Here is a 16,848-nt window from a genome sequence, read left to right as displayed (position 1 = left end):
GAATCATTATAATAGACTTAAAAACAGCTTTTACCACAAGCAGTGAAATGGATGTCCACGTCACCAGTTAAAATGTCATTTTAGTAGTTGAATGATAATCATGAAATTCATTCAATCGAGTAGAAATTCAAGTAGAATATTTCATGATTTTATTTCAGAATTCTGATGATTACAGCATAATGCGAACGGAAACCCAACATTCAGAAATTAAATAGAAAAATGTGTAGAAAATTGAATTGAGATAAAGAAAAATGTTGCCGCTTGATCAAAATTCTCCCAACACACAATTGCATTCAATGAAAGCATCCACATACTGAACAATAAAGCCTTTATTTTATTTTTTTTGTCTTTCCAGAGTTCAAGTTTGTCAGTCCCACCAAATGAAGAGGTGGCAAATAGAGTGAAGGAGTAAGAGGTAGAGCAAGTGTTCCATTCTCGTTGTGATCCGTGTAAAAAAAAAAAAAAAAAAAGTCACTTTGACACATCAGAGGAAGGGCCGTCGAAGGACTACAATTTTTTTTTGTTAAGGAGAAGGAGGAGAAAAATAAACAGCAGCTCGTTTGCGGTGTTGCTAACGTTCCCTTATTCTCATAAATACTCTCGACTTTCTTTTGTATTCTTCCGATAGCGGTGGCACTACAGTGTAAACCAGAGCAAGACTACTGACAAGATCACAGCCTGTGAACACTTGTGGGTGGGAGTGGGAGTAGTGGGGAGACCACATGGCCCTCCTGATGCGTGACTCTGCATAGACACGGGCCGAGCTCTCAAGGAAAGAGCGCAGAAACCTGAGCAGCACATCCAAAATAGGCCAGAATATATGTCGGTGTGTGGACTGTATGTGCATGGCACACTGCATTAAAACAAACTACTACCAAACACTCTGTCACTCAGCTGCACTATCAGGGTCACTGACAGTGTCACACTTTAAAAAAAAAAATAATAATAATAATAGAGGAGACAGTATTTACATCTTCAACATAAATTATTCCCCCTAACATAATGTGTGAGCGCGTGTGTGTGTGTGTGTGTGTGTGTGAGTGTATAAGGCATGAGAAGGTCTCTGGGAGAAGCAACGCAAACAAAGAAATGAGACTGAGGCAGCCGTGTTCGGTCGCTACGGGCTTCTTTTTCAAGCTTTCGCATAGCACAATGCTCTGAAGCTCTGTGAGCTTTTAGGAATTTGCGTAGTTCACGACAATCAAACGCCGACTCTGCATTTCTACGGACATTTGCGTAGCGTCGGGTTCATTTAACTTTCGAAGCGCAAACATGGAGCAAAGAAGCAGATGTGACCAGAGTGTGCCATGCGAAAGTTTGAGAATGAAGCACGGTGAGAGGGAAAAGTAATCCTTGTGCTTCTTTTTCAGTTTTTTTTTTTTTTGCAAATCTTTCAATTGGGATTTTCCATCACGCCTCTCACTCTCTGCTTCCTTTTCAGAAATGTTGTCATCTACTGCTATAAAAGTCAGAAAAACAAGCACAGACTTGGAGAAGTGCGCCTAAATATCACAGAATATCAGCAAGATGGCGCACCACACCATCTCAGTTTTTTCCCAGTCTCGCTTCTTTGTCACACCTGGCCAGTGCCTCATATGTAAAGACTCCAGAAATTAGGAAAAATAAGCCCAAAAATAGTTTTTTTTTTTCTTTACATGCAACCCAAAATAAAATCGTAATGCAGGTCAAAATATTTAAAAAAAAAAAAACAACAACAGCAGCACACACACAATTTGCTAGCACACAGAAGGAGCAGCTGTGAGCTCGATCGATTATGTGGACCACAGAATACTTCCAGGTGGTATCCATAGCAACAGCGGGTCATGGGCGGGCTTGGACGGCCCCGCCAAGAGACGACACCTCCCTCGTCAGCGTTACCTTCGATGCGCCGATACGACCCGAGTAAAATTCACACACGTTGACAATATACAGTATGAAGAGATGCTGATAATGTAAATACAGCGTCCGAGAAAAGACGAAAGGTTGAAATTATTGAATATTGAATCAAAGGGGAAAAAAAGGCTGGCTCTGTAAAAGGGGGAAGACGAACAAATGAAAACAAAAAAAAAAAATAGAGAAAAAAAAAAACGTTCATATTAATTTGAGTCAAACCTCTCCAGTTGCTTTAAGAAGCGCTCTCCTGCTCCAGGGCGGCCGTCAGTCGTCAGGCCGCGCCCTGCTGAGTGCGGCTGCATGAGAGTCTGTCATTCCAGTAGCTGGGGCGGGGGGTGGGTGGGGTGTATTCTTTTCTTTTTATCAATTTTCTCTTTAAAACCAAAACAAAACAAAACAGGAAGGTAGGCCATCGGAGGGAGCGTTGACGGAGAGGTCGCGCCTACTGTGGACTGAGAGGGAATCAGTCGTCCAGGATGACCTTGACGAAACTGGCCACGTCTGTGTCTTTGGAGTCATGCAGGGTGAAAAATGGATGTTTCTGCGGCGGGAAAAGAAGAGGAGGAGGAGGAGTACGTGAGCACCGCCGTTTGATGTCATTGTAAGACAACCAGGTTCATGCAACAGCGCTAATCGTATTTAGTTTACGACGGGGTTCCATTCCGAGAATGGTGACTTCATCCAAATTGGTGTCGAAGCCGGAAGTAGTCGTCGAACAAACGTATCTACTATAACATAGTATTTAAGTCAAAAAGAGCTTTATGACGTTATGGATAATAATAAATTAAAATAAATAAATAAACTGTAGTACTCAGTACTCATGTTATAAAATACATCTTTTTTTTTCCTTTAATTATAGTTTTTTTTTTTACAAATAAATAATTAGTTTCAGTTTATATTCTTCCAAAGCATTTTTATTTTCATTTTATTTCGTTAGGGCAAACGTTACGTCTAATAATTTCGGGTCGGCGTGTGAATGTAACGCGACAACATGGGGAAACGTGTTTTTATTTCCTTTAAAACAGTTTATCTCCTTGCCAGTGAAAAGGAAAAACTTTCAATGCCAATTCTCCAATGAAACAAGCCCAGATTATCATACATTTAGCCACGGAGATTATTTTTCAGTCAAATGGCATCTCAGCAGTTTGCAAGGTTAAACAGTGCAAACTGACCTTGCCATTCGGATATGCTTAATGAAATTCTGTTTAAAAAATAGACACATTTGCATATGTTTTTTTTTCTAAAAATAATTATATATACCTAAAATAATCAATTAATCTGTCCATTTTCTGTAGTGCTTAGCTACAGCCTATTGTAGCACACGTACACATAATGTACATCACATTGCCACATTTACTCCAAAAGACAATTTAAGGAAAGTATCATGAAATATAATTCAACATCATGTATATATTTGAGTACACACATCCATACGTTGTTTATGCTTCGTAAAAAGTCTTCAATTTCCAATAAAGATCGAACAGTCTCAAAGTCTAAAAATCCAGGCTTACTTTCAATTAGTCAGTTAACTATTCAAATAATTCATCAAAGCATACTTACCATTAATTCTGTATAAGCTGGTCTCTTATCGGGCTCCTTTCCTAAACTGTAAGGACAAATAAAACGGGTTGAAGTTAATAAGGTGGAAAACACTGCCCCCTGGTGGACAATTTCCCATTTGCCGTTACCGCCACCTAACAAGTGGGAAAAAAAATATTCATGCATGTACACAAGGCGCTCCGAAGGTGACAATCCTGTTATTGTCTCCGAATGAGCCGGGTGGAAGAGGAGTGAGTGAGAAGTGAGTCTCACCACTTGGAGATGAAGTCTACAAAGTCTGGCGAGAAGCGGTCGGCCGGCAGCTGCGGGGAAGGCTCGTCCACCACCTGCTTGAGCTGCTGGAAGGGCGTACCCCACGATTCGTACGGAAACTTCAGGATGGCCAACTCGATCTAGAGTGGCAAACGCAAAATATTTATAATGGATGTTGGACACAAAAGTCTACACACCCCTGATTAAATGAAAGTTTTGGGGGATTTAAAAAAAAAAAAAACAACAGCAGCAAAAAAGAGCAATACAATTTCGAAACTTTAACGTGGCCTCACCATTGTGATACCGAGACTCCATATGTCCGACTTGACACTATAGCCTTTCTGGTTGAGGTCCGGGTTGATGCGTTCAGGCTGAAAAAGAAAGAAACAAAAACAAAATCGCAATTAGATGATTTTCCATCATCGTTCAGCCTTCCACGCAAAGACAAAGAAGAAAAAAGTGAAGCAAGTCCATTCAATGGCCACTGACCGCCATGTAAGGCTTGCATCCGGCGTCCATGGTCTTGGCCACCGAGTCCACCAGGTGGCCGCTGATGCCAAAGTCGCACATTTTCACTTGGCCCTGAGTGTTGATGAGAACGTTGGAGGGCTTCACATCTGAACGGCGAGAGGAGAAAGGGGGCGTCAGGGAAGGAAGCCGAGAGTCAACGCAACGTGAACATTTCCGCGCTGACCTCTGTGGATGACCGACAGGTTGCTGTGCAGGTGCTCTAATGCCTTGACGATCTGGGGAACCAAGTCAAGAGCAGAGAAAGAATTCAACAACAAAGATTCAAGCGACCCATACAACAAAGGACATGTGCCCGTTGACACCGTCTTCCAAATTATTCAGCATTTGTTGTTTTCTACCGAATGTCGGTTTCAAACAATTACATAGCAATCAGGCCCCAGTTATGACACATTTATTATACGGAATAAATTATCTGGAAGGAACTCCCTCTGCTGTTAAATATAAAGGAAAAAAAATATCTGAAAAACATCTTTAATTCATAAACTACAGGCCAAGTAAAAAAAAAATTATCTTTGACGTCTTTAGCCGTCAATGGCAGTAAATGTTAAAAAATCTTTGATATCATCTGGACAACAACCTAAATTTCTACCGCTCATGATTTCAGTAAATATTTGCATGAAAATAAAATACAAAAATAATCAAAAATTCACCAGTAAATGCGGCGATAGTCATGACAACATATTCGAACAAATTTGTTCATTCGAAGCCTTTTGTAAACCCAAATGTTGACATTTGCTTACATGCTCATTCAACACGCATGTAAAATGAAATTTTGACGTTTACGTACAGCTACGGTGATCTTGCCCAGGATATCCTCGGGTATGGTCTTGTCTTTCTCAATGACCTTCTTGTAGAACTTATCCAACGAGGTGTCCATCAGCTCCATGCAGATCCAAACATCGCCCTGAGAAAAAAAAAAAAAAACGTCTTTGAGCTCACGATGCCGCATGAACGCGACTCGCGCAGGACGCCGACCGACCTCTCTGAAGAGGGCGCCGTAAAAAGTGACGGTGTAGAAGCAGTCCACCGTCCGCATGGAGATGTCCAAGTCCATCAGGAGCCGCTTCTGCTCCAGCGTGTTGACGGTGGCTCGAATCCGCTGTGGCGTCATATTCACACGCTCACGTCGCGTCGCGTCACAACGTTGCAAGTTTCACTCACCTTGACGGCCATGATCACACCGCTGGGCACGTGTTTCATCTTGTACACCACGCCATACGCGCCCCTGCCCAGCTCGGCAATCTGCTCCAAGTCATCCGCCTTCACCACAAAGTTCTGGACAGTCATCAGATAAAGAAGTCACCTCGAATAAACGTCTTCACGAACGGCGGCCAGCCAACGTGAGAGGACTTTACCTGGTCGCCGATGGTGACGCACGCTTTGGAGTCGAGATCTCGAGGAGGCCTGTGAGGAAGAATCGCGTTGAAATGAAAAGAAAAATGTGCGCCGCTCAAGCTAGCATCCTCGTTTCTAATGCTACAGACTCATTTACTGCCATTGACGGCTAAAGACGTCAAAGATCCATTTTATTTACTTGGCTGGTAGTGAATGAGTTAAAAGCAGAAATATTGAGAATGGATGTTACTCCACAAATGTTCCGTTTGGCTTCAGGTGCGATTTCAGGTTGAACCTAAAACAGCTCAACTCATTTGGATATTTGTCCAACTTATATATTTTAAAACATGCTGGCAAAATTCACAACCACATTTTTAGCTCCGAAAAAAAAAAAAGGATCTTTCACTCGGCATGAATATAGATTGACGGATATGCGGATAAAAGATAAGATATGGAGATATTCATACGCTGCTACTGCTTGCGGGGGCTGCGCAAAGACTTCCTTGGCCAGCTTGAGCCCAGGGTTCTTCTTCTTCCCTGAGAAATGAGACAAGCTTGTAAGTTGCAAAGTAAAAGCAGAATTGAGAGTCACTCTGAACATGCACTACATGACTTTACATCATTTTCATTCACATTTCACATAAAAACGCCAACAAAAGTCATATCATGCCTGTTTGGAATCAGTCAACAGCGCCTCTGCTGGATGCAGTAAGGTAGTGCGGCAGGCATCGACGATCAATATTTGGTGTTATGTTGTAATGTGTGTAAAAAAAGTAGAAATAAAATAACAACAAGAAGAAGAAGAATCTGCAAAACGTGACCCAAAAAAACGTAAACAAATTCGGCAAGAACCAATAGAATCAATATCGGTTGTTCGGACTGTCGTTAAAATCAAGCGTTTACACTTTACACAGTCACGATTTTGGAGACTATCACCAGTGTGCTTACAAAAAAAAAAAAAAAACGCTAACTGATCCGTTTAGAAGCTCGGCCAATTTATTTACACGTGTTGTTTGTTTACTGTTGTCAAGGATTGAGAGTGGCCCGGCCCTTGAATAGCCAAAATTTGTGAGCAATTGACGCCCATTGAAATGCATTGGGGGAAAACAAACAAAATTAAACCCTTAAAAAAAAAAAAAAAAAAAAAGCATTTTAACGATGTCAGGACAGAACATTCCTGGAGTGTTTGCTGTCAAGTCTCATTTTGCAGATGCAATCAATGTCTTTGATTGATCGGCAAATTATGTTATTATAACCCATCAGTGATTTTGCCTAAAATTCTAAAAAAAAAAAAAATTCAAACATATTGAAAATCTGCCAGTGTATCATGTGATGATTTTCATGTTTTTCAAAGAAGCTTTGATGGCTTTATTGTTGTGCAAAAAAAAAAACCCACCAAGGTGCACTCTGATTTTGTAAGAGAAATTCCAGCAATGACGCGTTATCTAAGTGGAGATTAGGTGAACAACAAGCGGAGGACCTGCAACAGGAGAAGGGCGGACTAATGACTAACCGACACTGGTATCATGACCCAAATGGAGAGAGGGGGTTGAGCGACAGTTCTGGAAAGAGAAAATCAATCCATCTTCCTGATAATGCCGTCAGCACGTCTTTATTTTATCGTTGCATTTAGAGTGATTTACCGGCCGCGTGCCGTGCAGTAAACTATGCGGCAAATTCCCGCGAGGGGCTTTCTGCGTTTGGGTCTGTGACAAGAGTTCATTCATAAACATTTTTTTATTTTTTTTTTTAAACCAGCAGCCGCAGGGACTTCCCTTTCGTGGAGTGACACAACCAGCAGGCCTCGCACGGGAAGAACAGCTTTTCGGCACAGACGCTGGTTCCTTTCGGCTCATTCTTGACTTTGCCACTGGGATGATGAGTTTCACTCCACGGGTGTGGAAAACTGGTTTCACGCGACGTTCTTCGACAGTAGCGGCAAAAAGGCACCGGGGACAGTTTCAGAGTTTTGACTGGCTCTCATAGCCTGTTAGTGAGTCACGCCGCAGCAGTCAGGAGGAAGTGTGATTCAGTAAAACCCCCACTGACCGGATCAAATGGGAGCGTAGGGTGGGGTGGGGGGTTTGGCTGACAAGTCGGACGAATATTTCGGAGATTCTGCAGCCAAACGTTAGGCAGATTTGAGCTGTACGCCGAAAATAGGGCCGCCGCGTCCTCGTCGAGTGCAATGTTAAAAATAGACTGCGCTTCCTCTGTGCACGATGAAGTAAGAGCACCCAACGGCTTGCAGTGACCTGACAAATATGTCGGTCTTTAGTTAGAAAGAAAAAGAAAAATGCATATGGGGGGGGTGCATACCAAAGGTTTTTATTGGGCCTTCGAAATTCTGTTGCAAAAATGCATACAGGATCTGCACATGAAAGCATGCACGCACGTGCCGCAACATCGAGGACTCTTGTGCTCCAACATATTACGGAAAAAGAACCATTTTCGGTGACGCGTAGACTCGCAGGGTGGCCACATAGCGCATGTGCGTGCAGACGTGCACGCCGTGACACGGCCGCTCAAAAACACGACAACTGTCGAGGTGCCTTTTTGGGGGGGCTATGATGTCATTGCGCACGCTTGGCGCAATGCAAAATGTTGCCAGTGGGGCGGCGCCAGAGCGGCGGGTATGCCGATGCTGCAGTTGATCTACGTAAAGTACGACAAGGAAAAATGAAAACAAAAGTTGGCACTGTCATGTCTAAATTTTATTCTATATTTATATGGTACATTATTGGTTTGTGATTATCTGACTTTTTAAAAATATTTTTAAATATTCACTTATGTCTCCAGAATAATCCTTTCAGGTTAAATAATTAAATAAGCAAACCGAGGGGCAAATGTTTTTGTCGAGGCCGACGAACAAAAACCACCCTGGTTGGCGTGATGGGAACGTCGCACTAAAGAGAATTTTCTGGATTGCGGCGAGTTCAAAGGGTCAATGGCCCGCGTGGCAAATGGCCGTCAGGAAGCTTTCCTCGCGTGGGTTTGTACACAGGCACGCTGGGTGACTCATGTGCTGATAATCTTCCACACGCCCTGTCAAGGGTGCTGCTGCGGGAGAAGCCAAAGTGTCCAAACCCGCCATAGCAATACCAAGCACATGCTAGCTCGCTACCAAAAATAAACAATTCAAATACAGTGGCGTCTTACAAGTTCCATTCGTTCTTTGGTCAGACTCTGAACTCAAAACAATTTGGACCGTAAAATCTTATTTACCCATTGAAGTAAACGGAAATTAAATTCCGCCCAAATGTCCAAATGAAAGTATATTTAATATCTGTCTACATGTGTTGCTGCACAGTTTGTGTTCAAATATATCGCGTAAAGGGTTACAACTGCAGCAACAATGACGCAGATTCGTATTGTGTGTTAGCAACCGCCCGTATAAAGAAAAGTTATGCAGTCGCTTTAAATACATATTACGCAATTCTCTTTTGTTTTCGGTTTAGTTTGACAGCAAACTTCAAGTGGGAGTGGCTACTGCTTGAAGCCTTTTTTTGGAAGACGTTTTTAGCCAAATGACCACTTGACTTGTAGCAAGAAAAATTTGTAAGCTGCATCACTCGAAAAGCAAGATCCGTTTGTAAATCAAAGGAAAAAAACAACGGATGCTGCTTTCATGCTGCTTATCAACGAACCTCCATTCACATTTTTTTAATCTTCTCATTACCTGTATAAATACTTATTAATACTTTCGTAGTATCCCTTTTATTATATTTCCTGACTCAGCGACTCAACGCTTGAATTACGGTGAACCACCCGCCACCTTCTATGGCAGTTCCCTATCCGCAAATTCACCTAACCACAAGATGGCGCCCACGCCCTGAAGTAAATTAGTAATTGAGGTCAAGGAAGTACTATTAGCATCGGAGTGCTGCCTCGACTAGTGGGGGGAAAAAAATTGTCGAGCCAAGCCCCCTCGCAAATGTTCAGAAACGTCTCTCGGTCGGTTACGTCACGTCCACGGAGTTCCTGGGCACCAAGACAGGCTCTTTGTCGCCATCTTGTGGCATTTCAGAGATTACAAAACTGATAATAGATAAATAATGCAGAAATGGTTTCCATTAACTCTGGATAGGCGAGTGCCGATGCCATCCTCCTTTTTGAGGTATCAGATACTCATAGAGGCTGCCGATACCATCCATCAATACTTAAGGAAGGCAAAGAAATCTGACATCGAATAAGTCCTCGTCGGCAGGACTGGCGCTAGACTGTGACAGACAGTATGACATCAATTTTGTCATCGTGTTAAATGAAATGTTAGAGATCAAAAGGACTACAGGTATCGATGAGTACTCAAGTAGTGAATATTCAAACTGGTGTATGCATGGGGGGAAAAAAACGTATTGAGCATTCCCTCCATCAAGTAATTAACATGTAATAAAATGAATATTTCAGGAATTGTAAAAGTGATGTATTTTAAAAGGCATCTTTGCATGTCAGGGGAACGTTTCGCCTGGGATGTTAGTTGAAATTGCGCAGAGCTTTTTCCAGATGCAAGAAATTGTCATTTTCTTTAAAAAAAAAATAATGAAATCCAGCCATATGGATACCATTTATTTTTGAAAGTTGAAGTTTAAAGATGAGTTTGGCATGATAATATAATGCTGTGGGATCTTAGTTTGTGGTATATTTTTTTACTCAAACTATTAATATAGGCAATGCTAAAAAAAAGAAGTTGTGTGGGGAATAATTTAAATGCCCCCCTTTTTTTTTTTTTTTTTTGCATTTCGCAGCAGAATTCGGTCGGTGGGTTCACTGTCTAATTGCAGGTGCTTCGCTCTGTGCCATATGGTTTAGAGTGAGTATGAAATGATATCAAAGTATGCAGGGGATCAAAGTATGGAGCAAATTTAGAGCCTAAACTTTTAATGCAGGCGATTAGAAACATTTTGGAGGAGGTGTCTACTCTTTGGTGAGGATGATGATGAGGATAGCAGAGAAGCTGTGCAGCGGCTAGCTGCTTGCATCCAGCCGACTGTCAACATCAGAGCTGCAGCACAAGTCAAAACATGCCTTGGTAGGCCAAAGGGAGCCACAGTATGTGTACTCCCCCACCATGGTAACGCTAGAATGATTGTGTAACTGCACAAGCGGTGAACTTGAAATGTAAATTGACGACATCATCATCCTGTGTGTGTGTGCGTGTGACGCAGAGGGAGCACCTTTATTTGATTTTTCCGATGCCCATTTTTTCCCAACATTGGGCAAACCAACATGCAGCAATACTTGAAAAAAATCAAGAATGGAGAAAAGCTACACGAAGGCGAGGCTCAACGTGTTTTGATGTACTGTAGCTATCAATCACAACTAATGAGTCATACGTCACGACGACAAAAATACGAACACCTGTAGTCGCCATTGTATCTTTTTTTTTCCCTAAATCAAATGTAATCACTTCAACGCGTTTATTTCAAGCTTAAACGCACATTTTCTATTTTTCCACTCCCGACAAATCACCTAAAGTTGCAATGTGAAGACAATTGCGACGCGAGTAGACAACCGAGCCACAGTGCTAGCTGCAAATGTTATTTAGCATGTCAACAGCGGGGGGGGGGGGCTAGCTTCCGAACACGCACGCACGCACACGCACACACTCTCTTTGCACAATACAAAGTCAAGCAGGCATGCCGACTAGCTTCTTGCTGTTTTTTCTTGTGCACCATGCAAAGCTTTCCACCTGGCGTGCTTTCATTTCTTAAAAGGTGGCTAGCTTACGAAACCGACTTCCGCACACACATACAAAGATGCATGCATGCATGCATTCCAAAGGGAGAAAGTAGCATGAGTGAGTGTTGTAGAGGGGTGAAAAAAAACACATACCTCCTTTGGACAGAGACATTTCCCCTTCGCTTTGATGAGGGGGAAGGGAAGCACAAAGACTTTTTGCCTTTTTCTACTCCCTCCCTCCCCGCATCGAACCCGTACGCCCGCTCAGGATCGCAGGCTGCTCGTGCAGGGGAAAAAAAACTAGCAGCAGCAGCGATGAAAGGAAAAAAATGAAATAAAAATGTCTCGCCCGTGCGTGCTCCGAACGCCACCGTTTGCTAATACGAGCGTTCAGCGGGCGATTAGCAAGCAGATGCACGGTTTGGATTGAAGGCGGTGCGGGCTCCACACTTCGAGTAAGTTTGCTAACAAAAAAAACCCTGCACTTTTTAGGGTGGCCAAAGTCTGACAGCTGAGGGGGCCAACTGCGTGATGACGTACTTCCGGGTACACCGCCGAGCATCTTGGGAATTGTTGTTTTCTTCTCAAGTTATACAGAGCCTTTTTTGTGTTCGTCTTTAATTTTTTTCACGAAATACATATTTGGAAAATGAAGAGTAACATAAACTCACAAATTCAATTATTAACGAACAATAAATAGAAACCACTGCACACAAGGAGACGTCGATAATGTGGTAACTTCAAAGAAACAAGGAATTATTTGAAAGCTTGTTAAATTACGACGTAAAACTACAAATCGAAATGATTTGGACTAGTAACAAATTTGTAATTTTAGACGTCATTATTGTGGTTGTCATATTTTCTCCCAAATTGTCAATCATTGACAAACTAAATTATAACTGGGTATGGAAATTGATGAGCCCAACTGTAACAAGTGAAAAGTTGTAATATTTCAACTTTAATATTGTGAATCTACAATACTATTCTCCAATTATTTCTCAGACTACATGAATAAAGTAAGTAATCTTAAGACTGATGCTTCTTATATGATCTTATTTCTGAAATATCGCACATTATACCAAAGTATACCAAGTTTTAATATTTTGTTTAATATTTAAACATCTAACTCAATTCTTGCAACTTTGACCTTTTCCAAATGATACAATGCGAAAACATTGCCAAGTGCGGACTTTGTGCCATAAACAACTTCATTCATCAGCATGTAAAACCAGCTTGTCTTTTACTCTCAGATTTTATTTTATTTTTGAGTTTTTTCCACTGTTGGAGCTTCATTAAAATCTAGCTAAAATGTACATGTAACAATAAATAGGGAAGAGAAACAAAACCTGCAATTAAATGCTTAATTATTAGAGAAGGACACTACTGAACAAAAGGGAATGCTAAAATTGCATTGTAATTAAAATAGAACAACAAAACATCTAGATAAAATAAAATAAAATAAAATTAAAAATAAAATGAATACTAAGAAAATACTAAGCAATAAGGAAAAAGAACACTGCCTGACGACACATTGCCTGAACAAATACAGTACAATGATTTTATGTTTTGTGCATGAAATACTATCAAATAATTGGAAGACGATTAATGCACAAAGTAATGAAAAATGTGTGTATGCTGCGATATGAATACAGGTGTGTGTGCGTGCGTGTGGGGGTGTGGGTGTGTGTGTGCAGGACAGTTGCGTCTATTTCTTCGCAACAAGCAGGGTATGGTAGAGCGGTTTTATCACAACGTGGAGATAGAGGGAGCTGTCGATCAAGTACTCGGACACGCGCCGCTGCAGGTCGGCGCCCGCCAGGAAGTCTCCCACCTCCTCCGTGCTTTGGTGGAAGTTGTAGACGTGGCGCACCACCACCTTGCCTTGCTGCCTGGCCATCACGATCACCGTCTTCTGGAAGCTCACCCCGGCAAAGTCCGGGCTGGACGTGGCCGGCGTGACGATGATCCTTGGCCGGCCTCCGTCGGTGCGGGTGGGCTGCATGGCGCCCATCTCGCTGTAGGTGGACCTGGCGCTCAGCGGGAGCCAGCGAGGGGAGAAGAGCGAGTTCCACGTCACCCGTTTGCTGGCGTCGTGGCCGCTGGGGCCCAGTTGCGTCTGGAAGCTGAAGCTGCGGTCGTCACGCGTCGGGTTGTTGATGATCCACGGGGAGCCCCAGGAGGAGGACAGGTAGTTGCGGGGGGTGAAGATACTGCAGTTGACGTCAAAGTATTTGGCCAACGTGATGGGTGACGCCGAGTGGAACTGGAAGGCCAGGTAGAGGAGATCCCGGATGGACTCGTAATACTTCTGCATGAGGTTGGACTGCTTCTGGAGACGGAAGAGAGCCTGAGGCGGGATCATGCCGTAGCGGACCAACCTGAGGGCCGTCTCCGTCGTCTTCCCAACGGGCCGGTTCTGGTCGATCCAAGCCTCCAAGGCCTCGTAGAGCTCCAGCTCGGTCTGCAGGATGAGATCCGAGCGCTGGAGCAAAGAGAGGAGCAACTCCTCGCTGATGGAGCCCCATTCCTGACTTTGCAGCACCGACGTCAGGTTCCACGAGAGGTACTGCAGGCAGCTGTCGCGCAGGGCCGCGTCGCCCGTTTGCAGCGCGTACTTGTACCACCCGACGACGTGGCCCGTGGGGGAGTCGCTAGACAAATGCTGGGTCATATACTGGGTCAGGCCCTGTTGCAAGTTCCACACGTGGTACTTGCTGGCCAGCTTGTGCAATGAAATAGCCTGGTCCAGACGCACAGAAACGTCACCGCAGTACAAGTACCTGCAAAAAAAAAAAAAAAAAAACACAAACGCATTGAAACATGATCGAAAACAGTCTTTCCCATCTGAGTCACGCCGAAGCCCACACTGTCCCGTTTTAGACTGCAAGCCTCAAAGGCAAATCTAAGAACAAATAGTGTGGAACTTCAGAACGTCCGCCTCGCAGTTCAGAGGTGACGTCACGTGACGTGACCTCACGTCGGCCATATGTGAAACTCGCCTTGCGCAACAGTCGTCCTCACCTAACGAACTTGTCAAAGACGGCGGCGCAGTCGGGCGGCTCCCTCAGCACCAGCGTGCTGCCGTTGCGGCCGAGCAGCAGATCGTCGAACACGTCGCTCTGCATGGCGAGCAGCAAACTGTGGGCCTGGATCACCTTCACCTCGTCCGTGTTGATGGTGTGCACGCGCAGGGTGACGTCGCTGCCGTTGCCCGCCGCCAGCAGGCCCTCCATCCGCTGCACCAGACTCATGGAGTGGTTGAGGACGGTGGCCGCCGTGTCCGGGGGCACGTCCAACTTCACGGGAACTGACGACACACAAGTGGCGGTAAGTCAGCACAATTTACTGCAAATGTACATTTCGGAGGGAGAGTTTCTTTTTTTTTTTTTTTTTTTTAACTTTCACGTCAGGAGTTGAATCAGTCATCATCACTTCTACCTTATCCAGTCTTTTTTTTTTTTACTCAAGTACAGACTATTAAGAATTTTGGACAACCGGAGGAGATGAGAAATCTCTCAATCAACTGTGAAGTTTTCATCTGCAACCACGGGCGCCCCCCCCCCACACCGCCTCCAAAAAAAAAAAAATAAATAAATAAAATAATTTGAGTCATCAAAGCACAAAGACAATCATTGTCAACAAGTGGCAAACTAAAGCAGCCATCCCTTTTTTTTGCCCAAATTACTGTCACTGGTGAGTTGAAGCCTTTCCCAACTCTCCTTTTTTTTTCTCTCCCCCCCCCCCCCCCCGCCTCATCCTCCTTAATGTATTGTTGGGTCGGCACAACGCCAGCCAGCAAATGGACTCGCGGTGTTTTGGATGCGGGCAGCTTGAGGAGAACAGACAACCGAGCAATCAGTGGCTTGCCTCCGGGCTGGCCGGCTATACTCAAGCAAGACTTGCCCGACAACGCGCTGACGCTTTGGGGGGGCGGGGGGGGGGGGCTGCACTGAGAAAGCCCCCCACCATGCAGAAGGTTTGCAAGAAATGAATGAAGCAAAAGTTGAGTTGTAAAAAAAAAAAAAAAATCATCTTACCTCCTCTCACTGCTCCAAAGTGGCTGAAGAGGAGCAGGCTGATCCAAGAGAGCCCGAGAAGCAAGCCTAGATGACGAGAAGGCATCATCTCGTTTCCTCAACAGTCTTCTCGCTGCGTTGTTGTTTTTTGCACAGAAGTGTTTTGCCCCCTCGTGTGTGTGCGTGCGTGTGTGCGTGTTTGCCGCCCGGCTCCCCGTCCCGCACGCTTTATGTAGGACGCTGGCCTTCCGCTGGCGCATCTCACAAACCCCGGCCGACTCCATTGATTGGTGGAATCTGGCAGGGGCGTTGCCATAGCGACGGCTTTGATTTTGAATTCCTCCCCGTTTGCATGCTACGTGAAATCGATCAGTGGACTGCGCCTAATGTTTTTTTTGTTATTTGTTATTTTATTTTATTTTAGAGGCGCTATCAGCAATCAATATTCATCTTTTAATGGCACACAACACTGCACGTACAGTATCTGGAATTGTAAAAACGCCCTTTGTGATATTTCGCGCTCTCTCTCTCTCTCACTCTCTCTCGACAGTGCTTTAATCATCAAGCTAGCACTGAGACGATCTGCCAAATACAATTACGGTTCTAATTTGCTCAGCTAGTGGCAGTCAATCAAGTTTCATAATTCATTTATGGGGCCTGCTTTTTTTTTTTTTTTGGGGAGTAATTACTTTTCTGATGCCAGTGTTCACCAAACTAATGGGGGTATAATTTGATTTGCGCATGGCTTGCTCATTTCAATTTAGGCAAAACTCGCCTGATTGAAACTGAATGTGTCAATCAGGATTGCTCATCGTCACGTTGGCTTTCGCTAACATTGACATGAAGCTGTCTGCTGTGATTGACACATTTGGCAGTGCATCCTCGACAACACGCCGGACTATTTTGTTGTCAATTTACAAAATCTGCTGATAAAGAATTAGAATCTTCTCCGCCTTTTTGACTTTACATTTTTAATCAATCCATCTTTACGGTCATGCCTTGAGATATGAGCTGTCATTCAGTCGAATTTTTGCTTTGACTTGTGAGTGCCTTTGTCTAAATACCGTAAATACTCTTATTGCATTTTTCTGACCTACTGACCTTTTCAACCATTCGGTCAATCAAATGGCAACATGCAATGTGTTGGGTTTTAAAACACGCCAAGTCCAGTTGGAGAGAGACCATGCGCATCATCACTTTCGATGGAAGTGGGTTGTGGTAAAGCCCAGAGGGGAGCAGTGGGGTTAAAAAAAATATTTTTTATTTTTTTTTTTTTTTTTTAAAAGCTAGAACGAGACCCCAAACCTGAGCTGCCGCTATGAATAACTTGACACGTTCCCGGAGGAAATCTGGAGTGGCCTTAATGAAGACGAGACTGGACTACGGAGTCCATACGGAAATGACATTAGAAATGGGGCCATCGTCTCCCCCCGGGGAGATTTTAAAGGCTATACAAAAAAAATATATAGCAAAACTGTGGACCCCTATCACTGTATCTACTTCATTTAGGTTTTGGAGATCCAGCTTTCTGTAAAGTCACATTGCAGTGAAAAATGCTATTCTATATTTATTTCCCCATTTA

At 43.6% G+C, this 16,848-nt stretch overlaps 2 protein-coding genes across 2 annotated transcripts; both read right to left on the bottom strand.

Annotated features, from left to right (window-relative positions):
* Window positions 1-311: 311 nt before the first annotated feature.
* Window positions 312-11,790, bottom strand: map2k6 (mitogen-activated protein kinase kinase 6). The gene is made up of 12 exons (XM_088316805.1): window positions 11,404-11,790; window positions 6,039-6,108; window positions 5,592-5,640; window positions 5,398-5,511; window positions 5,216-5,335; window positions 5,024-5,140; window positions 4,400-4,451; window positions 4,195-4,322; window positions 3,999-4,076; window positions 3,706-3,845; window positions 3,454-3,499; window positions 312-2,434 (listed from the first exon to the last, which is right to left on the bottom strand). Exons 1-12 carry the CDS (start codon window positions 11,420-11,422, stop codon window positions 2,357-2,359), a joined length of 1,011 nt encoding a protein of 336 aa, XP_088172931.1. The 5' UTR covers window positions 11,423-11,790; the 3' UTR covers window positions 312-2,356.
* A 693-nt stretch (window positions 11,791-12,483) lies between these two features.
* LOC148322462 (BTB/POZ domain-containing protein 17-like) lies at window positions 12,484-15,543 on the bottom strand. The gene is made up of 3 exons (XM_088316804.1): window positions 15,288-15,543; window positions 14,272-14,557; window positions 12,484-14,030 (listed from the first exon to the last, which is right to left on the bottom strand). Exons 1-3 carry the CDS (start codon window positions 15,373-15,375, stop codon window positions 12,956-12,958), a joined length of 1,449 nt encoding a protein of 482 aa, XP_088172930.1. The 5' UTR covers window positions 15,376-15,543; the 3' UTR covers window positions 12,484-12,955.
* Window positions 15,544-16,848: the final 1,305 nt, after the last annotated feature.

This window comes from Idiotropiscis lumnitzeri, chromosome 15, assembly GCF_059441095.1.
Source record: "Idiotropiscis lumnitzeri isolate Australia: NSW breed Sydney's pygmy pipehorse chromosome 15, RoL_Ilum_1.0, whole genome shotgun sequence".
Classification (NCBI taxonomy): Eukaryota; Metazoa; Chordata; class Actinopteri; order Syngnathiformes; family Syngnathidae; genus Idiotropiscis; species Idiotropiscis lumnitzeri.
Note: the sequence above shows the minus strand (reverse complement) of the source record. Positions and strands in the feature narration are given on the sequence as shown.

Bases quoted from the DNA above. Each gene is read 5' to 3' on its own strand.
- map2k6 (XM_088316805.1), bottom strand. The intron at 5,641-6,038 runs GTATGAATATCT...TCTTCCTCACAG, and splicing joins CCCCCGCAAGCAGTAGCAGC to GCCTCCTCGAGATCTCGACT. The intron at 4,452-5,023 runs GTACGTAAACGT...TTGGTTCCCCAG, and splicing joins TGGGCAAGATCACCGTAGCT to ATCGTCAAGGCATTAGAGCA.
- LOC148322462 (XM_088316804.1), bottom strand. From the start codon at position 15,375: ATGATGCCTTCTCGTCATCTAGGCTTGCTTCTCGGGCTCTCTTGGATC. The intron at 14,558-15,287 runs GTAAGATGATTT...GTGTGTCGTCAG, and splicing joins CTTTGGAGCAGTGAGAGGAG to TTCCCGTGAAGTTGGACGTG. The intron at 14,031-14,271 runs GTGAGGACGACT...TTTTTTTTGCAG, and splicing joins GTCTTTGACAAGTTCGTTAG to GTACTTGTACTGCGGTGACG.